At 42.3% G+C, this 27,458-nt stretch overlaps 3 protein-coding genes across 4 annotated transcripts in view; 2 read left to right on the top strand and 1 right to left on the bottom strand.

Annotated features, from left to right (window-relative positions):
* The window catches only part of LOC308107967 (roundabout homolog 2), an 87,381-nt gene extending 85,834 nt beyond the window's left edge, over positions 1–1,547 (top strand). The window contains exon 26 of one of the 2 annotated variants that reach the window (XM_080460601.1): positions 858–1,547. In XM_080460601.1, coding sequence (XP_080316727.1) covers positions 858–869 — 12 coding nt within the window. In that variant the 3' untranslated portion in view covers positions 870–1,547. The remainder of the gene's footprint in view (positions 1–857) is intronic. The other variant, XM_080460600.1, reaches the window with a different exon arrangement.
* Positions 1,548–17,539: 15,992 nt separating this feature from the next.
* Positions 17,540–18,969, top strand: lim2.3 (lens intrinsic membrane protein 2.3; the record flags this gene model as incomplete). Its single annotated transcript, XM_080460226.1, has 4 exons — positions 17,540–17,714; positions 18,353–18,502; positions 18,591–18,725; positions 18,908–18,969. The coding sequence occupies 4 exons, from the start codon at positions 17,540–17,542 to the stop codon at positions 18,967–18,969; spliced, it is 522 nt and encodes a 173-aa protein (XP_080316352.1).
* Positions 18,970–20,121: 1,152 nt separating this feature from the next.
* Positions 20,122–25,449, bottom strand: hspa8b (heat shock protein family A (Hsp70) member 8b). The gene is made up of 9 exons (XM_080459967.1): positions 25,244–25,449; positions 22,958–23,167; positions 22,651–22,856; positions 22,273–22,425; positions 21,622–22,177; positions 21,336–21,538; positions 21,052–21,250; positions 20,730–20,962; positions 20,122–20,623 (listed from the first exon to the last, which is right to left on the bottom strand). Exons 2-9 carry the CDS (start codon positions 23,160–23,162, stop codon positions 20,423–20,425), a joined length of 1,956 nt encoding a protein of 651 aa, XP_080316093.1. The 5' UTR covers positions 23,163–23,167; positions 25,244–25,449; the 3' UTR covers positions 20,122–20,422.
* Between the last annotated feature and the right edge of the window lie 2,009 nt (positions 25,450–27,458).

Below are 27,458 nucleotides of genomic sequence, written 5' to 3'. Positions count from 1 at the left end.
CTTCTTTGGTATTACCACTGTTATGTTTTGTTTTGTTTTGCTTTTTTGTATTACTTCTGTTATGTTTTTTTTTTTTTTTTTTTTTTGTATCGCTGGTGTCCTGGACTTTAGATTAAGATTTAGGGATAAGCAAAAATAAGACCCATTTCGGCTATGGAAAAACGTGAACTTTTAAGCAATATAAACTGAACGCACAAAATTCAATTTTTGCACTGGAACTGGAACCAAAATAAACGATTCATTCATTCATTCATAACGCTAAAGTGTTGTTGAAGGACATTTCTATAATCGAAAACACTAAAGTCATAAAGATGCAACACTACATATCAATTATACCGTCACATCCTGAGCAGAGCGGTGTTAAGCTCACTACAATTACATTTATTACAGTATTTTTAATTAAAAATATATCTTCATGGTTAACTTTACATTATTAAACACTGCCGTGCTTCAGTACAACACGTTGTTTTTAATAAGTACACTAAAGATAATGTAATTGCCTGTATGTTTTAAATACATTTCTTTAGTTTTCTGTGTACAATGATGGTCTTTAATCACAATTTTTCAAACATTTTATTAGATGACTGTGTCAGTCTGGTGCACCAACTGCTTTGATAAAGCTAAGAGGCTAAAATATATTAGATTTATGCTATTATAGGAATTATGAAAAAAACTCCACATATCTCAGTAACAAATGCAATCGTGTTTTTCCTCTATAATGTAGTATGTGCTTGAATTCACCATTGGCAATTGTTGAGATACACAAGTTACCAGATTGCCGTGTTTCCTGACCAGTGGTTAAGGGTTCAGTACCAGTCGTGCCTTCACTCTCTGCGTTGTGTGATTTCTCTCCTCAGAACCTGATGTAGACAGACGGCGGCTACGTGATGTGACATCCTCCTTTTCTCCTCTCTGGTTTCCTCTCTTTGCCAACCATCAATCTGTTGCCATGGTATCTTATGAAATATAGTGAGACACAAAAGGGAAAGGAAGCTTCGAGGCTTGCCATCTGCCTTCTCACAAACTATTTGTAATCTTTTTATTTGATTATATTTGAACGATTCAGTCTCTATTTTTAATTTTTTTGTGATTCCTTTCACCCCTCTCCTCTGTGTATATAGACATCTTTACAGTTTTTTTAAAAGATGTGATCAGATATATTACTAAAAAAATTAATCTGTGAGGGGATATATTGTATTTTTAGGAAATGGGAAGCAGATGTAAGTATTCCATTAGTTGTACAGCAGATTACTGAATGTATCTTCTGTTTACTCCTGACCGTGACACCATGATGTCAGACGAAAGACGGGAAAAGACATGAGGCGGAAAAAGTGTTAATAACCCATCATGTGTGTGCGTGCGTGTGTGTGTGTGTGTGTGTGTGTGTGTGTGTGTGTGTGTGTGCGCACGTGTCAGTGCATGTGTGTGGTGTTTGTGTGTGTGTGTTACTGTTTTTATCTTTCATCTCCGTGTGGCTGTGTACTGTGGTACTCCAGTAGATCACCAGTGTGTTCATTTTTAAACTTATCAATAAAGCATTTGTTACAAAAAATGTTTCCATCCGTGTGCGAAAGTTACTCAATACAACGGCGGGAAAACGGTTGAGCCGTTTAGGCGCCGCGGCTGCAAGCAGGGTAACGTCAGCCTGTCGGGGGAGGTTCCTGTCAGTCTGTCGGCCGCCTCACTTCACAACTAAATGTCTCTAAAGCTCTAATTTCCATAAAATTTGTTGCACACTTCCAAGCCCCGCTGCGGGTGAACTCCAAATAGCTTCTGACTTTGAGTTATTCTGTGGAAAGTATTTTTAGACTTTCAAAGTCTGGAAAATCACTATAAAATAAGTACTGATTGATTTATAGACATAATTCATTTAGTTCCTCGGTTAATTCACCGAGCATATATTGGCAGCTGAGCTGTGATCTTCATTTGAAGCAGCATCGTGTCATGATTCCGACAATATAAATGAGGTTTGTTTGTGCAATGTTGAACAAGCGCGATTTATTTAAACCAAAGACCTCAAACCTGTCGTTAGAGGTTCAGATGAAAGTGCTAATTCAACTATAAAAAGCACATAAAAAAAAAAGAAACTGCCAGTTATTAAATGTACTCATGTACAAATAGAAAGGGAGAAAATGATAGGACAGACATTGTGGGGAGCGATTCAAACCCTTGCTATAATAAAGAGCTTGGATCCTTTCATGAGTGAAGAGTAAGAATTGTCGTCATAGATAAGACTGGGGTTCCATACGTGGCGCTTTAGCTCTGCTTGACCGGTCCTCAGAGTGTCAGTTCCTTTCTGGCACAGAATCACTGTGTGATTCACAGTGGAAAGAAAAGTTTTTTTAATGGGAAAATGTAGTGTTTATTTACTTATTTACTGAAAGAAAAAGTGCTGGAGAGCAACAGTAGATCATAGAAATCATCCTGAAAACTGCTTTTTATCAGGAGAAAATCCATACTGAGTGATATCAAGTCAAAGTCCTCAATAGTGGTGAGGATTTGTCATGTGGCCTTTTGGATAAATCAGTTGCTCATTCTTGTCATAGAGGTTGAAAGAAATTGAAGAATACAAAGTAGTAAGAAGACATGTATGTGCCTCCTATGCCTAATAAAGATTGTAAATATCTGTTTTGACTGTGAAAGGATGGCAGATTAACCAGAGTAAACCCAGGCATGCACATGGAGGACAGACACCCTCCACACAGAAACACCTGACAATCAAATCACTGAATAGAAAAGTCTTTAAAGACCCAGTATCAGACTTCTTTCTCCGTTGACAAATGGTGCTCAGCACACAGGAGACCGACAAGCATCTATTTAAACCTCTCCAGCAGCCATGTCTATGGATTGTGGAAGGGAGAAGAAATCCCTACACACACAGGGAGAACATGCAGAATACCAGAAAACCTGGGTCTTCTCTCTGGAAGGTGAAAGTACCAACCACTACAGCGCTGAACAGCTAATCAGACACCACCCAAACATGAAAGATAGTCACAGCATCAAAACCAATAAAGTGTTTTTGGAGAAGGTTGTTTGGAACATTAACATATCAGTCCACAGCATCACATCAAAGGGACGTCTATCAAAGTGTTTTTATTCATTCATTAGATTAAAAAGAGGAAATGCAGCTCGCCTCTTTGATTTCCTCTAGGAGATTCCACCAGGGAGTGGGTGCCTGAACAGAAAAAAAGTCCAATAAAGGATCTCCAAATTGTGATTAATGACCAGAATTATACCCCAGTCCAAGACCAAAACAAAACCTTATTACATCCCACTTCCAAAGAAAAGTCAACAGGAAGAAAAATAAGGAAGGCAGGTGGCATTGCTCATCTCTAAAGTTCAAGTGTTCAGAATCAACCCAGTGTCCGGTGATGGACCGACCACTGGGTGCTGTTGGCTTAACGTCGACTGCTGGTTTAATAGTGATAGATGATCCTGAGTTTCACTTTAAAGTGCTGCTGTATTAAAGAAGAGCACAGAAGTGTGGATGAAAGCCAGCAGGTGGGAGGAGCTCGGTTTTTAAAAGTGCTGGTTTTTTTTTTTTAAAGTTCTGGGTTGAAGAAGACTTCAATATATTTAAAGGAACAAACTATCAAGAAGTTTGTCTGCAGTTCAACAAATGGTCCTGTGTGAAGAAAACCCAGATTGTCATGAATGTGTTTGATAGGAGCAGGATTTACAGCCGTCACCACTGCAGCAGGACTCACAAGCACTTGCTGTTCACTTTTGGATCTCAGTGAGGCCAAATAATGACTGTAAACTACCCGGAGGTGTGGAAGCGTGTGTGTGAGAGAGAAACTGTGTGTTTACCCTGTGATGGACTGGTGGCCTCTCCTCGATGCTTTCACCAATCGCCAGCTGGGAGGGTTCCTATCGCCCCACAGCCCCGAGCAGACCGGAGCAGAGAAAATGAGAGGATGTTGTGTTATGAGCAGTAATCCTACTGAAGCAGTGTGAGCCCTTTTAGACAAATCATAAACCCTAGTTACAGGAACATTGCATTTGTTTCATATAAGTCTTATCTAAGACTTCCATCTATTAAGTATTATAAATTCAATTAAATTGTATTTCTATAGTGCCAAATACATACAACAGTCAATTCAAGGAACACAAAAAAACCACCTGAGCAAGCAGAGACCAGGCTCAGAGGTGGAGACCGTCTGCTGTTCCAGTTGGGGTTCAATGACAGAAGGAGAGAAAAGTGGAGGACAGACAGACAGAGAGCAACAAGCAACAAACAAATCCACTCGCTGCAGACGGCTGGAGGCCGGAGGCTCAGACCAAGAACTTCCAGTTGCACTGTGGAGAGAGAGAGAGAGAGAGAGAGAGAAAGAGAGAGAGAGAGAGAGAGAGAGAGAGAGAGAGAGAGAGAGAGAGAAAGAGAGAGAGAGAGAGAGAGAGAGAGAGAGAGAGAGAGAGAAAGAGAGAGAGAGAGAGAGAGAGAGAGAGAGAGAGAGAGAGAGAGAGAGAGAGAGAGAGAGAGAAAGAGAGAGAGAGAGAGAGAGAGAGAGAAAGAGAGAGAGAGAGAGAGAGAGAGAGAGAGAGAGAGAGAGAGAGAGAGCGAAAGAGAGAGAGAGAGAGAGAGAGAGAGAGAGAGAGAGAGAGAGAGACAGCACAGCACAGCAGTCGATAATTATAGCAGCTTCACTAGAAAATGGTTCAGGTTTGCCTGAATAGAATAGAATAGAATAGAATAGAATAGAATAGAATAGAATAGAATAGGGTAAACAGGGGTACATTCTTTTAATACCTCCACACAGAAAAGAACACAGAATAAATAGAATAGAAGTTAAAATATCAATACGACCAGCTCTAACTGTAAGTGTTAATGAATAGAAAAATCTTGAGCCAGACTGAAGTACAGACTGTGTCAGCCTTCCTAAATGAAACTGGGAGCTCGTTCCACGTGGGAGGAGGAGCCCCAAAGCTGAAAGCTCTGCCTCCCATTATACTTTTAGAAAGCCTAGGAACCTCCAGGGGGCAGCACTGAGAACCAAGTCTTCTTCAGGGGTAATATGGGACGAACAGTTTTTTATAATGGAGTCTGGTTGTTAAGAGTTTTATATGTTAAAAGAAGGATTTTAAGTTCTTTTCTAGATTTATCAGGAAACCAATAAAGAGAAGCTCACAATGGAGTGACGTGACATTTTTTGCTGGTTCTTGTCAGGACTCTCGCTGCAGCATTTTGAATCAGTTGAAGACTTTAAAAGCAGCTATTGGGACTCCCTGATAATAGAGAGTTACAATAGTTACTCTGGAGGTAACAGATCGTGGATTAGTTTCTCAGCGTCACTCTGAGTCAATATTTCTTTGATTTTAGAGACACACACACACACAGTGTCCATTGAGTGTGTGTGTGTGTGTTTCTTTATGAAAATCGAACATCAGGCGACTTTCCCAGAACAGACGACATACTGGGAGGAGTTTATGCTGATACATAAATTAGTGTACAGTGTGATTTACTCCTTGAAAAATATTGCACTGTTTATTATTGAAGACTTATTCACAAATAGGTTGGCTCATTGGAATTTGACAGCAACCAGTTATCTCCAAAGAAGTTGGGACAGAGGCAATAAAGAGATGAATAAGACACTGAATTCATATTAAAAGGTACAAAGGTTAATTAGGAACATTGACACGTTTTGCCTTTATCTGTAAGATGTTAATTGTGTCTGGTTGGACTTCAGTACTGTGAAGAAGTGGTGACTACAAACACATGTTAATATCTGCCTTCATACAACCTGCAGGTATTCTATTGAACAAACAGAATACAGTGGGCTAAATATTGTAAGCGGTTCACTGAAGTGGTAATGCTTTAAGCCCAGGAGAAAGAGCTGACCCCCTGCTGTCACCGAATAATTTGCACTCTGATAGTAAACAGTACTGCAAGCGCTCGACATCAGCATCTTAACATTGCTATTGTCAGCATGTTATCAAACAGCCAAACAAGCTGCCAGCATAGATGACAATGCTCTTTAAAATAGTGAGGAATGATCCTGCACATTTGGATGGAAATAACTGAGATGGTCTCAATACATTTGAGAAAAATTTATTTTCTGATGCCAGCGGTGTGAGTAAGATATTCCCCTTTTGTGACATGAAAAATATGTGATAATTCAGAGGCTCTTCCAGGACAAGCTATCAGGAGCAGACTGAGGAAGAAAGGAGAGGACAGAAGAGCGGAGCTCAGATCTATCTACGGCGGAATGTCCCTGAGGCCTGAATGAACTCGGAGTTTGTTGTATCATGTTCTCAGCAAAATGACTTTGTCCGATATGAGATACTGTGCATAATCCGATGCCTTCTTCAGATTCAAATGTGACCAAATGGGAGGAGGAGGAGGAGGATGCCTTCGTCTCACAGCACAAGTCCTGAAACCTGACAGCAGTGGAATATGAACGGCTTTTCTTCGTGTCTGCACCGTCATCTGCTGCATGTGCCTCCTGTGCGCAGATCTTATTAGTGGAAGCTCTACAGCATTTTGGCAGGGAGGCTCATGGATGGTGGGGGGAAGTGAGTTGGACTGCAGCGCCTTTGGCAAACGCTCGCCGGGTCCCACCAGGCTCGGAGGATAATGGTAATCCGATGCAATTTGAATGGGTTATGCAATTTAGAAGGGTTCTACGATTTTATGCGTTTAGGCCTGTAGCATGGATTAGAGTCTCTGTGGTTTACTCACCCTCTCCCACACATGCAGACGTCTCTGCTCAGCCAGCCACAGTCTGCTGCTGAGTTCGCTTCACGACTATCTACAAATGTACACAAGTGGGTCAACCGAAGGTTTGGTTCATTTTACATGTTTCTTCCACACGTATGTCAAGCTTCAAACATGTCAAAGCAAACAGACACTATAGCTTGGATGAAGTGTGTGAAAACAGGGAGATGTTTAGTATGTCTTGTTGAAAGTTTATATGGTTTAACAGAATTACATAATAAGTAATGTACAAACACGTATTGTATTACATTTAGAATCCATCTATTGTATACACACATTGTGTTTCAGGACTGGAGTCAGAAGTGTTTCATACACAGGATGGCTTGGCTTTCAGAAATGGACTTGCAGGAGACAGGTAGAGAAGGAATCCATCAGTAAGGGATTCAAAGCAGACTCAAGTGACCATCTTGATATAAAACTTGTGGTTATTGACAGAAAGTCCAAACTTCTGAGGATGAGACAAGAGCCATCCCACCATGCATGGAATGTCAGATGCATATAAAAAAGGAAAAGAACACGTTAGTCAGTCTGTATCATGATCTGGCTCGGGTTTATGTCTGTGAGAATAAACTCTATTTTGCATATCTCATGAGTATCTGATCTGATTTGATCTTTTGGAGAAATCCATGGTCCGCCCGTGACCACAACCATCGGTTGTTTTGACATGACAGTCTCATCTCACTGGATTTTGCTGCGTATATGTTTATTGTCTAATCTGAGTTTGAACTCGGAGTTGAAGCCAATTGCCCTTTAAAGCCACTCCTATAAGATGCTAAAGTGCTGCATAAAAATGGGAACTGGTCAGGCCAGAAGGATGATCATCCATCGTGCAACGATCTCATGCAAGCAAGGATGCCTGCAATTAGTCAGCTAGGCACCAGGGGTATATTAGTCGGTTAAACCTATTAGTATTTCGTTGAACTGTCAGCCAGTCTTTTCTTAGGGTTACCTTACATAAAACTCTCGGGGCCTCATTTCTCATCAGTGTGCAGAAAAGTTTCTGAATTCTGGTTTACGGTTTAATTTTAGAACGTGCGAAAGGGCAAACAAATTCATATTGATCAAATGTGTGTACGTGGGTTGTACACACATCAGTAAGTCGTCAGTGTTGAGAAATCTCACTTTTTCTTTATCACCATGCTCGAGCGCTTTCAGGATCATTTGTGTTGAGAAACACACTCATTAACCAAACATGGCAAGAACACATATTCATAATAATGTCTTTTTTAAATAAGATATCGAAATTAAATTTTTTTAGATCGAGGATCACTTATCTAAAAATTACAATTCCCACATCTTGTGAATGATCAATCAATCAATCAATCAATCAATCAATCAATCAATCAATCAATCAATCAATCAACTTTATTTGTATAGCACATTTTATACAATCAATGTAATACAAAGTGCTTAACATGATTTAAAAACAGTGCAAAGACACAATACATATTAAGAAGCAAATGTACACACACATGCAGACATGCCTGGTGGTATGGAGACATGGCAGGGCACTGAGGACTAAGGTGAGGAAAGGGCCACATTTGAGGGCCGTCCACACTGGAAGTGGCACAGCCTCCAACCACAGGGGGCACTGCCCCACAGATCCCCCCCAGCCCGGACACTGCCCCGCAGATCCCCCCAGCCCGGGCAGACCCCCAAATCCCACAACATACGTAGGGGACCAACCAGGTGCCCGGGGCAGGGAAACCCAAGGGACCGCCCCACCAGCGGGTTACCAGGCCACCACCAGTGTAGTGACCCCTGAGAGGAATCACTGGAGACAAAAGAGATAAATAAATAGATAAGAATACACATATCTGTACACACACACACACACACACACACACACACACACACACACACACACACACACACATACATACACATATATAAAAATCAGTTAAAAGCCTGACTAAAAAGGTGCATTTTCAACCTTTTTTTAAAAAACCTCAATGGTTTCTGCAGCCCTGAGGCTCCCCGGCAGGCTGTTCCACAAACGGGGGCTGTAGGAGCTGAATGCAGCCTCCCCGTGGGTCTTGGTCCTGGCTTGAGGCACAATTTAAAGGCCGGCGCCGGACGACCTCAGGGCAAGTGAGGGCCCATACGGTAAAAGAAGGTCAGATAAATAAGAGGGTGCAAAAACCTTATGAGACCTAAAAACTAATAAAAGAACCTTAAAATCAATCCTGAAGCCAACGGGGAGCCAATGCAGCGATCTTAAAACAGGCTTGATGTGGGCCCGCCCTCTGGTCCTCGTCAGCACTCAAGCAGCGGAGTTCTGTAGTAGTTGGACAGTTGGCAAGGTTTTTTGGGGGAAACCAGAGAGCAGGGCGTTACAATAGTCTAACCGACAGGAGATAAAAGCATTAACACCTCAGCGCTTGCCTGAGAGAGAAGTGGGCGGACTCTGGCGATGTTCTTCAGGTGATAAAAACCTGTCTTTGTGACATTTTTGAAATGTAAGTTATAATTAAGCTCAGAGTCAAAAATCACGCCCAGGTTTTTTACAGATGAAGATGGGTTCAAATCTAGCAGTTTTGGTCAAAGTTTCTCTCTCTGGCGTTCAGGACCTACTGTATAACTAAAACCTCTGTTTTGTCCTAGTTTAGCTGAAGGACGTTTGCTGCCATCCAAGACTTAATATCTAAAATGCAGTTAAGAAGGGCATCAATTGGCCTTGTGTCCTCAGGAGACACGGCCACATACAGCTGTATGTCATCAGCATAGCTATGGAAGCTGATGCCATGTCTCCTGATGACGTCCCCGAGTGGCAGCATGTAAAGATTAAAAAGGATTGGGCTGAAAATCCACCCTTGGGGAACCCCACAGCTGACTTCATGGGTTCCTGAGGAACGTGTATCTTTATCTACATAAAAACGTTGATCTGTGAGATAAAAACTGAACCACTTAAAAACATTACCAGAGACGCCGGCCAGATTCCGGAGTCTATCTAATAAAATGACATGATCACTGGTGTCCAAGGCAGCGCTAAGATCCAATAAAATCAAAAGTGTGAGCTGTTGCACCTGATGTCATTTAGAATCTTTAAAAGGGCTGTCTCTGTGCTGTGGTTCTTCCTAAAACCAGACTGATGCGTCTCTAAAATCTTATGTCTAAGTAGGAAATTATTTAATTGAGTAAAAACAATTTTTTCTAAAAGTTTGCTTAAAACTGGTAAGTTGGATCCAGGACACTAGTCATTCAGAACCGTGGGGTTTAAACTGCTCTTCTTCAGAAGGCGCCTCACCACAGCCGTTTTAAAGGCAGCAGGGAAAACACCCGTCTGAAGAGAGCAGTTGACAATGTTTAAAAGCTGTTCCTCAAATAACCCATAAAAAGACTTTAAAGTGATGTAGGAATTGGATCTGAAAGGCAGGTTGTTGGGTTAACTTGGGAGAAAACTTGACCAAGTGTTCTTGCGTCAACCAGGGCAAAACAGTCCAGTGATTCCTCCAGCGAACGCACCAGTCCAGGTGCGTTAAAAGGTCAACTTTGTAAAGGTAAAAGACTGGATCTGATGTCATCTATTTTGCTTCTGGGGTGGTGGGCCTAATCCTCACAAAAGGAGATAGTGGGTGGTGAGTTTTTATTAAAATTGGTGTTTGTTAAAAGGTGGAGAAGAGGAGTTTGGGGATATTTTTGTTGTCTCTGAGGAGCTTTGAGAAGTAGAATGTCCTTGATTGTTTGACTGTTCGATTGTATGATTTGAGATGGTCACGGAAAATTTCATATTGAATGGTGAGTTTTGATTTTCTCCACCTCCGCTCAGCAATCCTGCAGTTTCTTTTGTGGTGATCAGTTTCTTTGTTTCTCCATGGTGCCGGTGGTTTAGCTTTATTTATGTTTTTTGCGATCATTGGGGCCACCAAGTCTAGAGTTGACTTTAGTTTCCTGTTAAAATTGTCGACCATAAGATCACATGGAGCGGGTAAAACCTCAGCAGGGATATTCTGTAAAATATATATGTAATGACCTCGAACGTCCACCAGGTGGAGCCGGACCATGATGCGCCAGTATAAAAGTCCAACCCGCGAAAATCCAACCACCTCCAAGACGGATTCGCGTCAATCCAGACGAAGAACTTCGTCTGGGGACACAACGGGCCGCGTGTTGACTCACACGGACTGGGCCAGAACACTCGCAGGACGAGCTGGACAAGCCGTGGGGACGTACTTTTGTTCCTCTTTTTTTCTTCTTCAACAAGACCCACACAGCTGCAAGCCAACATGAATATAGGACCTATAGTATTGGACTTTTATATCATATTACCAAATTAGTGTAAAATATATGTTTATGTGAGATAACTTTACCAACATGGTGACACGTGGTCGTAAAAAAGGTGAGAAGTAAACAGAAGAGAATCAGTGAATTGTGAAATCTTGAGCATTTTCCTCTTAAACTGTCCAACTTATCTAAATATTTCCATGCAGTTGAAAGATAAATTGCTCCAGAGGAACCTCTCTGAGCGAGCCACAGCTCCCTGCAGTGGAGGAGAATGGACACAGCGATAATTCAGCTTTTTTGCAAAACTTCTCTTTAATGTGACTCCATTTGAGCCGATCATGTGTTGTTGAGCATAATGTTTGTCTCAGAAGAAGAATGAGGATTGACTCAGCTGCTTGTTGAACCGTTTGGAGAATCTCTTTAAGAAGCTAATCAAGACTTAAAGAGACTCTGTTTGATTATCAGAGAACTTTGATATTTTGGTTATAACTGGCATCTGACAAATTTGAGTGAATCAATACCTCAGATCCAGATCAGACACTATGAGGAGGATTGTAGTGGTGATTGGTGCTAATGGGGGTCAAACATGCAACCGATTCAATCCAGAAGTCTGGGTTTCAATCTAAGACTGATCTTGCAGGGGTTTTTTTTTTTGTTTGTTTGCTTCCCTGCATTCTGGAAAAAGAAGAAAGAATTGATAACAAGACAAATTATTGATACAGGTTTGCTGCATCAAATATTTAACCTAACGTCAAAACAGAAATTATGCTTAGCTTGACTTGTGATTTGTAAAATAATCATTATTTCCCATGTCCAACATTACAAGTAAAATAGAAACTGGTTGTGAGGTATCAGAACAAAAAGGCCCACGTGTGCAGGTCTGGTGAGAAGAGATAGAAAGTTCCCCTCTTAAGTAGATGAATGTGAAAACAGCCTTCAATTTTCAAACTCCACACAAAATGTTCTGCACACTGAAGGTCAGACTGAATATCAGGCTACAACAAGTGACTCAGACACAAAGGCGTCAGGTTTGTGAGCGAAAAGACGTTTTGACATCTTCATCGTGCAAAAGGGTGTAAATCAATTCCACTGTAATTGTCAGGAGACAATCCTGATCAATGTGTTGGTCAGAAGACATCCTGATACAATGATACAACGAGAGGAAACTAAAAACAGCAGTGTGTGTGTGCGTGTGTGTGTGTGTGTGTGTGTGTGTGTGTGTGTGTGTGTGTGTGTGTGTGTGTGTGTGTGTGTGTGTGTGTGTGTGTGTGTGTTTATGATGAACACAATAAAGAAGAGAGTGAATGAAAGTTCCACAAACATAAACAGACACAACCCACTGAGGTTTCTTCTCTATTGAAGCTTTAAGCTTCATCTTAAAAGCAAAGTGAGGATTTCTGAGCCATGAAATAATGATTAATGAGTGTGGACAGAGATTAAATGGCATACGGAGCTGTCATGCTGCATAAAAATAAGTATTCCTCAAATCTGTGGGGACTAATCTATTAAATATGAGTCAAAGGTCCAAGCAATGATTCAGTGTTTTGCTGTAAGACTAAAAAACAAAAAACAGGCACCACCTAGTGGAAGAAACGGAGACTGCAGCGTGACTGTGACTCCAGTCTGTCTTCTGGGATGGAAGTGAAAGCTGCACAGACAATCAACCTGTTTAACCAGGTCCACATAGAAGGGTTCAAATGTTAAAAGACTTGATGAATTTCATTCACTGATTATCTTCTGTTTTGCACCATAATATTTTTTGAGGGTATTGAATTGATCTAATGAAAACAACAGCTTCCATTGATGCAACATGTGGACATGAGAAAAGACAAACAATTTGCCTGTTGACACTGTTTAGTCCAACAATCACACCAAAGAGCAGTTTAGAGTCACCAGTTACACATACCTGTATATAAAAACAATCTTATGGGAGAACTGAGGAAACACTTGTCTGCACAAGGAGAACATGCAAACTCCTCACTATTGGGGGAGTAAGAAAGAAAAAAACCTGAAATGCCCCCCTGGACCACTGAACGGTCTGATGAGTCTGTTCATTAAATTTCTGATTCTCAATAAGTTTCAGGACGCAAATAACTCACTTCCAAATATACGTAGGTAGACCCAAACTTTAAAAAAAGGATAACAAATTTTTATAAATAATGTAGTAATAAAATCAGACATGAACTTCAGAAATGGGATAATTAGGAATAAAATCCCTGGTTTACATGTTTCAGTCGACTAATCAGTCACATACTAACAACTCGTTGTTTCCAAATATGTAGTTTGTTCTTGTTTGAGCTGCGTCTCACACATGGGAAAGATGTACATTCTGGGACGCATCATCAGGAGTGTACTTTTCACTCAGGGTGCGTTTCGGCCTTTTAAACACTAGACACCCTCATGAAAGGTGACTCATACACAATCACCAGAAAATAGTATAAATAAATAAATAAATAACACTTGTTACGCAAAAACCTTTTGGGACTTTTTTTTACTCAAAAACTGAAATCTAAAAGCAAATAACTAAAGCGGCGGCACAAACATTAAGAAATCCAGACACACAACAGACATGGTTTGAGTTTGAAAAGTTAAATGAGATACATTCAATGTATTAAAAAAAAAGAAGTCTCATAATGATAGTTTTTACAGTTGAAACTCACTGAACATGGATTAAAACGTATTTTTTAAACATTTCAGAGTTTCACTTTATTAACAGCAAAGTTGGAAGTTGCACTGTCAGCTCTTTTTTTCCTGTATACTGGGAGTTATTTACATGTGGGATTTGATGCGTCTCATATTACTAATATTGGTCTCAGCCTGTTTTGTTTTTTACTTGATTTAGAAAAATGTAAAAGGTAAAGCATGATGGTTATTTTGAAGTGTTTTTTGTTTTGTTTTAGGTTTTTTTCATTTGTTTCAAAACTGTGTGAATACACCCTCCTCATATCTGTCAGCACTGATGACTGGGACCAAAACTCCCTCTATGTAGTACTGTTACATCAACACACCAGCAAACAGCTTATTTCACACTAATAATACAGTCTTTCAGCCCCCGCTGTTTCTATGACGTGCGAGTACAAGAATAAATCACTTTTAATGCAGCTTCTTCACCCAATCTCTCCCAAACCGCAGCTCTATTAGACATCTACCTCTTTTTCTCCCGAGTTAAGTGAGTGTATGCGGCTCTCCTGTGAATTTATTCTGTTTAGGTACAGTCAAGTACGTTACCGCGTGTGTGTTGTTTTATGAATCTACAAGCAATTTTTCATCTGCAATTAAATGAATCCCTCCCGGCTTCACCGAGTGCCAATTAAAAAAAAAACAGGGTTTAAAAATATGAACCTAAATGTAAGATTAATTATTGGTGTGAGTAACTGGTAGTACTTTAAAATGCACTGCAGTGAGCACAGCGTCTGTAGTATCTTCATTATTCACTCCATGCATCTCGGCTTTTAAGTGGATTGATTTTCAGGACATTTCGACGATCAGCTGCTACGAGAAGTGTGTTTAAAGGCTCTACTGGCAGGTTAGAAATGCACAAGTGACTATATTTACTTTCTTCTAGAATTGAAGGGAACGTTAGAATACAATGGATATCAGTCATACTTATGGTTGAGATAAGTGCTATAGGATCTATTATAATAGCATGAACAACAGTCTGTGCCATTATCTATAGAAAAGCGACTCCTAGTTACAGACAGTGCACCTGATGGATGCATTTCTCTTAAAAATATAAACCACTGCGATTAAACATTTGCAGTGAACAAATAAACCTGCTGCAAGGGGTCAAGTAAGTCATTTTTATTGTGCTTTCTCAATAGATAACACATTTTATTGGACAGTAGCTCTCCATACACTCAATGCAATCTTGAATGAAGATATAAAACGCATTCAGGGAATTGTTTTTTAAACAAATGTGTTTTGTTTTTTTCAGTTTGACACCACTTGACTACAGATTTGAGTAATAGTGGATCTTATATTGACTATAAAGCAGGAGTGTCAAAGATCTCGCCCACGGCCCAAAACCAGACCCCAGGAGGTTCAATCTGGCCTGGCAAAGTAAAAAAAATATATAAAATAAAAAATAAAAAAACAAGGAAATAACTTTTGTTCTTAACTTGCCTGCTAGATTTTATCTTCTTTTCAGATTGCACTTTTTTGGGAGAAAATGTCAAGATTTTGTTAAAAATTAACATTAAACTCAGGGCTGCACGATACATGGCACATGAATTGAATATATATATACAGACAGACAGACACACACACACACACACACACACACACACACACACACACACACACACACACACACACACACACACACACACACACACACACACAGTATACATCGCTTGAAAATGACTGAACTGTATTTACTTATGCTTCCAAACACGTACATTCAGCTTCTGCTGCACTAAATCATGTTAATGGATCATGAATAGTTTAACAATATATCATATTGCAACATATAGAGAACAAACATCCAGGGGAAATTACTAAAAAATGACTCTGCTTCTGCAACGCTGCTGGGAAAACACAATATTATAGCAAATCAAATGTTTTTAAGAATGTCATGCTTGACTGTCCAGGGTTTCTTACTGTGATTACTCCTCAGACATCATATTGCTGATACGGTCCAGTTGTGGTTGAATGATTCTGTGAGTGACCCCTGAACTAACAGGAGTTTCACACTGTTGTTTTAAATTCCTAAAGTAGCTGCAGAAACCTCCTGTAATGAAACTATTTCAATGAGTGTCTGGTACAGGGTTCCTGGACTGTTGGGTTATTGTGTCTTTTTTTAAATATATATACGTATTTATACCATTTATAATAATCTCTTCTGCAGCAGTACGACTGCGAGCCGTGAGTGCTCTTTGTGTAGTTGTGGAGCAGTTTGAATGAAAAGCCCTGCGTCATCACTATTACCGAGTTGTGCACAGCGCTTTAACAGTTTTTGTATTTTCAGCAGATTCCCCAAAACACAAAACTCATCCTCTGTGATTGGTTGTGGCTCAGCGTGCCTCATTGTTCCAGCGGACCGTTTGTTCGCTCGGTTTCCTACGTGCAAACAAAACTTTCCTGCCATCCTGGGTAATATCGGGGCTCCTCTGTGCTTTGACAACCCCGTTATATTGGAATCTCTGATATTTGCTTCTTTTTTTTTCCAATCCTGAGTATAAAGACAAAAGGTATGTAATCAATACAAATACAAGAGTAATCTACTCACCTCTGCTGTGTTCTGTTTGGAAAAACTGATATTATTTATTGATTTGTGCGTAAAAGCTTCTTGAGACTCTGAAGTTTCTCTTTAACAGGTTTAAAAAGAACTCATTTGTTTGAAATTATTCAAGTTTGATGCCGTTTTTACTCTATTGAGTTTTGCTCATACAGTCCAGCATCTCAGAAAAATCCAGTGGTTATGTTTGTTAGTACTGAAGGTTGTTTTTTTACCTATCTATAAGGCACTCAATAAAATCTGTGCACCTTAAGGTGTTGTTGAAGGTTATTTCTTCACTTCAAGACTTCAAATCGATATAAATCAGCCAATCTCAAAGTGCAGGAGGATGACACCTTCTGATGAGTGAAACACATTGTGTCCCCCCGACTGTGTCTCATGCCGAGTCGTGATTTGCCAGTTTTCAAAAACATTTTCACATTTTAAGATGCAATTGTTAATGGGTGTTGATATGCACAGGCCACAAAAAAAGCATAGCTGTTCCCAAGAGACTTTCACATTAGAAATCTTACAGTTGTTTTCATTTAATTTGCAAGATTAGGTGGTTTTCACAGATTCTTCTCAAAAGTTCAAAGGAAATCAACCACGCTGAATAACAAAGCGAAATACTGAATATCAGGAATTTGTTTTAACTATATTGTTTGAGAGGAAGAAACACAACAGAAATAACACATTCGTTCATTCATTCATTCGTTCATTTATTCATTCATTCCTTTCGTGAAAGCAAAAATTAAAACAAAAAAACAGTTCACCCTAAATTATCAAACCATCGCTTCCATGATTGGAAGGGAACCCCCTCCCCCTCCCCCGCAATAATATTTAGCTGCCCCTTGCTTGAGAATAATGAAAATAGAATATATATAAATAATAAAATAAAATAATCAAAAAAATACATGTATTACTTTAACTTAATAAAGAAATTAAAAATGAAAATAATAAATGAAGGCAACAAATATACCTTCCCAACAACTTCCTGTCGGTTGAGAAGAAAACATCATAAGGAGCACGTGTGAGAATCCATGGTGACTTGCCCGATGAAGGGTTAAAGATGGCTGCTGCCCTCAGTGTGTGTCAGTGCTGGAGGGTAATGACTTGTCAGCCTGAGCTGGATTCTTGTCCGTGTCGTCTAATGAGTAATGCTTCTATAATCAGATCTGTCAAGCTCCAAGCACGACTTTGGTGGGACCCTCCTGAATGTATTTCACTGTTGTTTTATTCATGCACACCCCCCCCCCCCCCCTCACAAGGAGCACTTTCTCTAATTGGTACATGCCGGGCCAGGCCCTGACCTGCTCCTCTTTCTTTCCATGTCAGTCAGTTTTGGTTTGTTTTTGTCAGGTTTCTTTTTTTTTTTTTTTTGCAGGATGTACAGCTTCATGGGAGGAGGGTTATTCTGTGCTGGAGTTGGGAACATACTCCTCATTGTCTCCACGGCAACTGACTACTGGATGCAGTATCGTCACTCCAGCAATTACATGCACCAGGGACTGTGGCGGTACTGTGTGCCCGGGAAATGCATGACACACACAGACAGCATCGGTGAGCTCAGCCTGGGCCTCTCCCTCCTGCTTGTGCACTGGCAGGCACATCCTCATTTATATGTATTAGTTTGCTGACACTTGGTCCGTGACCCTGATCAACACTGGGGGTTGCTTCCCTCCGGGGGTTATTGGGCTTACAAAATATGAAATAGTGCGAAATTCTACAACTGTCGTGTGAATAGAAACAATAAATCTATGTTTTCCATGACTGTTGTGTAGGGGAGTCCTCCATGTAGGTGAAAACATCATTTTGAGACTTGTTAAAAGGATATTTTATAGTTAATTTGCTCAAATGATAAGTGTTTGTCAGGGTCTATTGCCAAACACTAGATGGCGGAATTGAGCCGTGTGCTAAATGAATGAGTATGACTAAAAGTGTAATTAAAACAACAATCCACATTCTACATGGCTGTATGTAGCGTATGACTGTGAGGCGCTGGAGCCACACACATAGACACTTTAGACTAATCAGTTAAGCTCAAACTCATGTTCTGGACTGTGGGAGGAACCTCATGCATTCGCAGGGAGAACATGCACAATCCACACATGGGTCTCTTACTATATGTCGCGACCGGTAACGGCTACTGTGCAGCCCATGCCAGATTGTCTTAACTTCAGTCTGCCTTCCTCCCACAGCTTACTGGGATGCCACCAGGGCCTTCATGATCCTCTCCCTGCTGGCGTGTTTCATTGGCATCGTGCTCGGGGTCATGGCCTTCATTCACTACTCCTCCTTCGACGGGTTTGACAAAACCTTTGCAGCCGGCATCCTCTTCTTCATCTCCTGTAAAGATCCCCTCCACCACATGAAACGTACTGTAGAAACAAGCCTCCGCGCTGTCGGGTGACGCCGTATCTCTGCCTCTGTGTGTAGGCTTCTTCGTGTTGCTGGCGATGGCGGTCTACACCGGAGTGACGGTGAACTACTACGGTAAACGCTATGGCAGCTGGCGCTTCTCCTGGTCCTACATAATGGGCTGGGTGGCAGTGGTGCTCACATTCTTCTCAGGTATGCATCTACTGACTGGGATTCATTCCTCCTGTGCTTGTCTTACAAATATATATATATATTTTTTTTTTTTAAAGGTATCTTCTACATGTGTGCCTACCGGATGCACGAATGCCCAAGAAACCCCAACTCACGCTGACCTGCCAAACGCTGCCGAGACACATTTTCCACACGTGCAACAGCGCTGCTCTGTAATGTGAGACGGAGGAACCAGTGCTCCCAGGAACCCAACCACTTCCTGTAAACATTCACGAACTCGCAAAATAAATGAGAAAAATGCAGACAATTGTTAGTATTCATCATGAGTACTAATATGTGACACACAAAACTCATTCAAATAGTATCAAGTAATTTCAATGTGAACTTTTATTCTGAAAGACGGCGAATGGAAAATGAAGGCAAAACTGTTCTGCAGCTCGAGATCAGCGGTGTGACTGGTTCAGTCATAGGAAGGCTGCAGGGTCACTCCCCCATATGTCTATATGGTCACGTGATAAAGCCACACACTGACACCCAAATTGCTCAGTGGACAGATTGCATGGCGACCATTACTGCTGATGTGTGAATGGGTGAATGTGACTCTGCTTTGAGGACTTTTGAGGCAGTGAAATCCATTTTATCAAAAGCTATTTCTCTCTAAGTCTGTGTTTTACATTGTCCTCATGCCTGAGAAATTATTGTAAAAACATGCATCGTCAGAGTCCAGCAGACCGGCTGAGGGCAGGGCACATCCTGAACAGAGGGCAAACATAGGGAGCAACATGCTCTCCTATTGACGCCTACCAGCAAACTTTGATTCACCAATTTTAGACTATGGGAACAGAAAACCCACATCCAAGCACCCAGGAAACACAAAAACATCTCACAGAAAAGCTCTCAGCCATACTCGAAATGATTTTATTCTCGCTGTAAGCCGAAAGGGAAATTTCTCGTTTAATTTCTTCCACAAATCCATTTTTATCAAAGTTTATTTGTATTTGTAGGATCTCAACTCTAATCTTTTCACACCAACAGATGTTAATGCAACACCTTTATTCGAATAATCTCTGTTGTTGTGGATGAGGATATTATTCTGAGTCGATCACTGCAGAAGGCGTGCAAAAGCACAAATTGGTCAGCATGTGTATGCAAACGACATGGCTTTATTTAAGATGTTTGTAAATTAGCTTTGTAACGGGAAGTTTGGAGCTTTATTTCCAGCCTACTTTAAGCTTTATCGTTTGGATTAAATAATCCCTAACTAGTTTGAGAACATAAATATCAGTGTATACCAGCTACCACTGTTCACACATTGGATGAGACAAACCAGTATTTGTATGGTATAGTATTTGCTCAAATGAAAGTAAAATAAGTGTTAAATGGCTCTACGGGAAACCTTTAAATGGAGCCAAGTGGATCAAAACCAAAAAAATATTTTATTAAGTCTTATTTCAGAAATTTTGTATACATTTGTGCAGAAGAAACAGTTTCAGCAACCAAAAGAAACGCACCGTGGTAATGAAAACATTCATTAGCTTCACTGCTCACCAACAAAGTGATCGTGCAAAGTGCTTCCTTAAGCCAGGCTTACAAAGATTACAAAATTAAAGAAAATGTCTAGATCATCCCAAAACCTTTAAGGAAATACTGCTGCGATAACACCAAAGCAAAAACTTTTACATCAGCCTTAGAAGAGCAACTTGTGTTAGAGCTGTAGTTTAGTCGACTTCCTCAATGGTGGGTCCAGATGAAGCTCCGCCTCCTCCGGGAGCGCCGCCGGCTCCAGGGAAGCCGCCGGGCATCCCCCCAGGCATCCCCCCAGGCATCCCGCCTGCACTCTGGTACAGCTTGGTCATGATGGGGTTACACAGCTTCTCCAGCTCCTTCTGCTGGTGCTCAAACTCCTCCTTCTCTGCAGTCTGACGGGCAAAAAGAAAAGATGATAAATTTCATTATACATACCAACATTTGATACATTTAAATAGAGTTGCCGTGAAAATGTCAGACTTGGCTCGTTTCTCTCACCTGGTTTTTATCCAGCCAGCTGATGACCTCTGTGCACTTATCCAGAATCATCTTCTTGTCCTCATCGCTGATCTTGTCCTTCAGCTTGTCATCCTCCACCGTGGACTTTATGTTGAAGGCGTAAGCCTCCAGAGCATTCTTGGCACTGACCTTGTCTCTCTGCACGTCGTCCTCGGCCTTGTACTGCTCTGCTTCCTGCACCATGCGCTCAATATCCTCTTTGCTCAGACGACCTGCAGACAGGTTTCGTTTTCAAGAGCCATGAGGTTGAGCACCGTGCATCACATTTGAAGTATTACAGGCTTTGATGTCGTTCGGTTACCTTTGTCGTTGGTGATGGTGATCTTGCTCTCCTTGCCGGTGCTCTTGTCGGCCGCAGACACGTTCATGATGCCGTTGGCGTCAATGTCAAAGGTCACCTCGATCTGAGGAACGCCTCGCGGGGCCGGGGGGATTCCGGACAGCTCAAACTTTCCCAGCAGGTTGTTGTCTTTGGTCATGGCCCTTTCACCTTCAAACACCTGGCAACACAGTGTCACAGAAGCTCTTTAAACTCCCGACGGTATGTTTCAACCAATGTTGCTTAAGAACAGACGCTGGTCTCACCTGGATGAGCACGCCAGGCTGGTTGTCTGAGTAGGTGGTGAAGGTCTGGGTCTGCTTTGTGGGGATAGTGGTGTTCCTCTTGATGAGAACCGTCATGACACCGCCAGCTGTCTCGATGCCCAGAGACAGCGGGGTCACATCCAGCAGCAGCAGGTCCTGCACGTTCTCAGATTTGTCACCGGACAAGATGGCTGCCTGCACAGCTGCAGACAAAACATACAGGGTCACAATTTAAATGCGCCGCCCATGTGTTGATATAAAGTAACCTCTTGCTGTACCTACATACCTGCGCCATACGCCACCGCCTCATCAGGGTTAATGCTCTTATTCAGCTCCTTTCCATTGAAGAAGTCCTGTAGCAGCTTCTGGATCTTTGGAATGCGAGTGGAGCCGCCAACCAAGACCAGGTCGTGGACTTGAGCCTTGTCCATCTTGGCATCACGGAGAGACTTTTCCACAGGCTCCAGCGTTCCTCGGAACAAGTCGGCGTTCAGCTCCTCGAACCGCGCCCTGGTGATGGAGGTGTAGAAGTCGACGCCCTCGTACAGAGAGTCGATTTCGATGCTGGCCTGGGTGCTGGACGACAGCGTGCGCTTGGCTCTCTCGCATGCCGTGCGCAGACGACGCACCGCCCGCTTGTTGTCACTGATGTCTTTCTTGTGCTTCCGCTTGAACTCAGCGATGAAGTGGTTGACCATGCGATTATCAAAATCTTCACCGCCCAAGTGTGTGTCGCCGGCTGTGGACTTGACCTCAAAGATGCCATCTTCTATAGTCAAGATGGAGACATCAAACGTGCCACCGCCCAGGTCAAAGATGAGAACGTTTCTCTCTGCGCCAACCTAAAATAAGAAATACTTTCCATTATTTTCCACAAAAAACAAATAAACAAAAACCCTCATCTTGAAGAACTCTGCAGTCTCAGGAGTTACCGGACCTTTTTGTCCAGGCCATAGGCGATAGCAGCAGCCGTTGGCTCGTTGATGATTCGGAGGACATTGAGTCCAGAAATGGTGCCTGCGTCTTTGGTGGCCTGACGCTGAGAGTCATTGAAGTAGGCCGGCACAGTCACCACAACATTCGTTACAGTCTGCAAGAAGGAAACCATTGACAGGTTCATGAGACAGTAACAGCAATTTTAAACTGTGGCTAAGCAATCAGCTAATGTTAATCTACAGGAAATCGAGTGAAATCACCCAACATCAAATTTACTGCTTCACTCATTAAATCAAAGAGTGGCAGTCTCATGCGGATATCCAGTTTTACAAAGAAAAGAATTGATATGAAACATTTTATTTGGGGGAATTAAGTGTACCTTGCCAAGGTATGCCTCAGAAATCTCTTTCATTTTCAGCAGCACCATGGAGGAGATTTCCTCTGGGTAAAAGGTCTTGGAGTCACCTTTGTACTCTACTTTTACTTTGGGGCGTGAATCATCATTGATAACATTAAAGGGCCAGTGTTTCATGTCAGCCTGGACCACGGGGTCATCGAAACGACGTCCGATGAGACGCTTTGCATCTGGAAAGCAAGAAAAGATGCAATGAGTAAGCAGAAGTTTAAGGGATTTTTTAAATCATCTTGAGTCTTTATGAGAAAAGAAGAAAAATAAGTGTTAATACCGAATACTGTGTTGGTAGGGTTCAAGGCCACTTGATTCTTTGCTGCATCGCCAATCAACCTTTCTGTGTCTGTGAAGGCAACGTAACTGGGTGTGGTCCTGTTCCCCTGGTCATTGGCGATGATCTCCACTTTACCATGCTGGAACACGGCTACGCAGGAGTAGGTAGTTCCCAGGTCAATGCCAACTGCTGGTCCCTTGGACATGTTTCCTGAAAGAGTTCAAGTGATTCACTGTCACTCATATATTGCCACTATGGTGACAACCTGGGTATGTAACAGATGAGTAACATAAGCTCTCTCTAAGCACTGTGGGTGGCTACCGATGCACAGTTGTAGGGTGGCGTAATTGGGCTATTATCAGAGTCTGAGTGGCTCAAACAGAAGTGGAAACAAACTGTCAAAGTGAAGAGAAGGTCCACAGCACCTGTTTTCAAGCCTCTTTATTTCTGACAGCATGAGAGAGGCCAGCTTCATCAAGGCACAAACAAATAAGAGGGAAACCTTGGCTTAAAAATAAATAAATAAATGTACTTATTTGGATACTTTTCCTACTATATTTAGGGAGGGGAAATTTATTTATAGAGCACCATTCAAATACAGGGCAATTCACAATACTTTACAAAGAAATAATCTTTCCATCTTTTTTGCCATATGTGACGGCAAACAACCTAATAACTTTATATACCCTGGATTATATTACAACATAAAAATTTCAGGAGAGTAAAAACAAACTGAAAAAGGCTAAACAGCGAGTTTAGGATAGCTCAGTAAGCCACGAATTCTCGGAACCACCATGTTTACGGTTGCTGGAGCAGCAGATCATCAATACACTGTAATGTTAGCCTAATGTTAAGCCACATGGGAGGTCACTAGGTCTCGACAAAGTCTTGCTGGCTGGTGGGCTTTGCTGCAATGAAAGTGGGGTGAATGTTACTAATATTAGCAGGACTTGAAAGCTGACATGCTATACAAACGGCAGCATTGTCAAAGATCCACTTGATTGTGCTCCAAGCAAAATGCTGATGAAACTAGTGTTGAGTTGTTTAGGATAAAGAAGCATCACATGATGTTAAAGGGCACATTTAAAGACTGCTTTGCTATTTTCGGGGAACCTCAGCATCAAGGAGTGCAAAATAAGTTTGCTTGGTTTTCAAGGTGCCATTTTCTTTATGTTTGGGAGGGTAAGTGTGTCCATTACAGAGCAATACGAAAATTATACCATTGATCTGCAGCCATTTTTAGAAGCAACTGCCATGTGAAGTTTAGCGGAAGTTAGATGATGCTTCACGACAAAAAAATAAACCATTTCAGATTTTGAGATTAAAAAAATGGGAGAAATAAAGTAAGAGCCTAGGCCTGAATCTAAACAACTATAGTGGGAACTGATAAAATGTGCTTTTCAAAGCAGATAAGCCTTAAAATACTGCTGAGCTGGAGCAGCTCTGTTAGGAAAAGTTATCACAGGTTCCAGTTGCCAATAAATCTGGAGCTTCCTTGTGTTTAGTGCAGCATTGTTAATTATTCACAGTATTTTTATGGTAGTGAGTTCAGCACATCGTGTCTCATCTACAAGCGCCTTGTGACTCGGGGTTTCACTTACAAGGGTAGAGCCTTTGGGGTGCATTTAGAGCAAGGAATATTACAAAAGATAAAGTTGACGGTCAGGGAATTTCCTTTTCAGGAACTATTTAATGTCATTCGCTCGCTCTCTCACTGTCTCTTGACACTGGAGCTTTTCCCAGCAGAACATGGGCGAAGGCAGGTTAAATCCGGAAGAGGAAACAGGGACACACATTCACAACCGAGGGAAAATTTGAGGGTCACCAATTAACTTCATTACGTTTTTAAGGCCTGCGGGTGTGAAGTGGACGCACGGGAAGAACATGCAAACTTTGCATAGAAAGACACGTTATTTATGATTTAGTCATAGAGTAATGGCGAGATTGCGCGGAGAAACACCAGGCCCTGATCCGTCTGCAGCAGGTCTGAGCATGAGGGTGTGCCAGCTCATACTTTAGGAGGGTTGGGAACTTTCTGGATCTTTCTTTCTGAATCATTCTCTTCAAATCCAACCCTGCAGGGGGGAGGCATGCCGACTTGGACGTAAGACACTTTTCAGTCGCGATAAGTTTGTATTAAAAAAAACGACATAAGGAAAAAAAAACTAATAAATCGACAGCAAAAGCAATACGTTTAATCACAGAGTTAAAAGGAAAAAAAGGTTATTAGCCGTTACATGACATTTAATATATATAAAGAAAAAGGTATTACGTCGCTCGACTTACCTCCGTGATATTCTCAATCTCTCGTCGGAAAATAAAATGCTCGCAGCAGCTCGTTATTAACTGCAGGCTGGTTCTTCCACCTCGGAGTCTGTCTCTGGGTGTAACGGCTGCTCCTGGTCCTGCTCCGGGGTTGACAGTGGCTCTGTGTCGGTCGGGTAGAGACGTGGGAGCGGCCGCTCCTCCCAGTTTAACGCTTCCGCTTAGAAGCCTCCAGAACGCGGGAGGAGCGCGGCCGTCCAATCACGGCCTACCGATATCAACAGGCCAATTAAAAATACCACGCGCGCCTTTCCACAGCTGTTGCTACCCGGAAAAAGGACAGACTTTTGGTCAAAGTGAAGCCTTTTGGGAACGACCACACACACAGACTCGTTTAGGAGTCATTTGACTTTTGTTTTTTTTAAGTCACTGGGTGAGCCACCTGGGCACACGTAGATCTTTAGGCTGCTGTCTGCTCTTTATAATGTTTTTTTTATTTAATTTTAACAGCTGATGTTATACACATTGATGATCTACTAAAGGTTTGCACTTATACAAAAGGGCACAAAGGTAAGCTGCATGTGTACTGAAGAGTATTATAGAGCCATTGAAGAAAAAAAAAATCCAGAGGTTAAAAATAAAACCTCATGTGCTTCAGAAAAAAGTGGAAAATCAAAGTCGATCATTTTTTTTCATAGAGAATTATTATTTTTTTTTTTTCACAAAGTGGAAACGTGAAATTATGTTTCAGAACAGACTTTACCTCATAAACACCATGAAGTGATCATTAGTATTGTATTGCATACATTAGTCGTGAATGAAAGACAAAGGCACTGATCCTTGAGTGCTTACAAAATGTATTATTATTAAACAAGAAAATCTTGTGTAAAATCAGATGATAAGCAGTAAGCAACCCTATATAGTCTGAATTAAGTGATTTAATGTGATTTCACATCAATGGGCAAATGATGAGGGATGGACAGACGTCTCCACTTTGTATAAAAAGGGGGAAGGGGATAACATACAATATCCTTGTTGTGCTACATATATTATTTGCAGTTATCACACTGATCCAAATACTTTCCAACTGTTTTTGGATTAAACCAGCCTGAGCAGCTCTATCTAGACAGTAAAATGATTTCTTAGATTAACCAGCCTGAGCAGCCCTATCTTGGCAGTCAGATGATTTCTTAGATTAACCAGCCTGAGCAGCTCTATTTAAACAGTAACGTGAAGCAGGAACATGAATTAACAAAGAGGCAACAACAAAAGAGGAACATGATTTTTAAAGTAACTAGAACAAGCAACTTCAGAAGCACCTTTCGTGAGGAGTGGAAGTGTGTGCGTGTGTGTGTGTGTGTGTGTGTGTGTGTGTGTGTGTGTGTGTGTGTGTGTGTGTGTGTGTGTGTGTGTGTGTGTGTGTGTGTGTGTGGCTTGTCCACTGGGTGTGACCGGAACTGTTGTGGGGGGACCCGTGGCGACACCCCGGGGTCCGAGGCCATCGGGCCCGGACACCACCACCCCAGCAGACGGCAGCCCCCCAGGCCCGGGGAGACCCCAGCGAACCACCCCAGAGAGCCAGGCCCCGCCCAAAAAAGCACCCGACGGAGAATGCAGAGAGGAATCCCCCCCAGGCAAGAGGGGCCCACAAGAGAAGGATAAAGGGCACAGGGCCCCAGGCCCCGACCCAAGCCGCCAAGCCGAGAAAAGGCCCGAGCAGGGCCCCCGGGCCGAGCGGGCCAAGAGCCCCCCCAACCCCGGCGGCGAGTCCCGCCGCACCCCCGGGAACAGGCCCACCCACCGTCCCCCCCCAACCCGGCAAGGCAGAGACGGCCCCAGCCGCCGCGCCCCGGACCAGCCCCGTCCCCAGACCCAGGAAAGCGAAGGCCCGCGCCGGCCCTGGTCGGAGGACAGTCAACTCTACACCCCCAGGAGCCTCATATCCCACCCGCCCCATGATTCTCTCCCCCGATCTTGATTGAAAAACCCAACCCGACACAGACGCAGACGCAGACGCAGACGCAGACACAGACACAGACTCAGACTCAGACTCAGACGCAGACGCTCACACACTCACACACTCACACACTCGGGAGGGGGGGGGAGTGATGACTCTTGCCCCCCAGGCCGCCGGCCGGGCCCCCACGCGGCCACCGCGGTATCCCAACCTCCACCAATCCAACAGCAAATGGAGAAGGAGCACCGCACCCCAGCCCCCCCACGAGCGCCACGCCCG

The sequence above is a fragment of the Lipophrys pholis genome (genome assembly GCF_963383615.2).
Source record: "Lipophrys pholis genome assembly, chromosome: 3".
In the NCBI taxonomy this organism is placed as follows: Eukaryota; Metazoa; Chordata; class Actinopteri; order Blenniiformes; family Blenniidae; genus Lipophrys; species Lipophrys pholis.
Note: the sequence above shows the minus strand (reverse complement) of the source record. Positions and strands in the feature narration are given on the sequence as shown.

Excerpts from the sequence above, each read along its gene's own strand:
- hspa8b (XM_080459967.1), bottom strand. The coding sequence starts at position 23,162 with ATGTCCAAGGGACCAGCAGTTGGCATTGACCTGGGAACTACCTACTCC. Across the intron at positions 22,426-22,650 it reads CTGAGGCATACCTTGGCAAG|ACTGTAACGAATGTTGTGGT; the intron begins GTACACTTAATT and ends TCCTTCTTGCAG. Across the intron at positions 20,963-21,051 it reads CACCATCACCAACGACAAAG|GTCGTCTGAGCAAAGAGGAT; the intron begins GTAACCGAACGA and ends ACCTGTCTGCAG.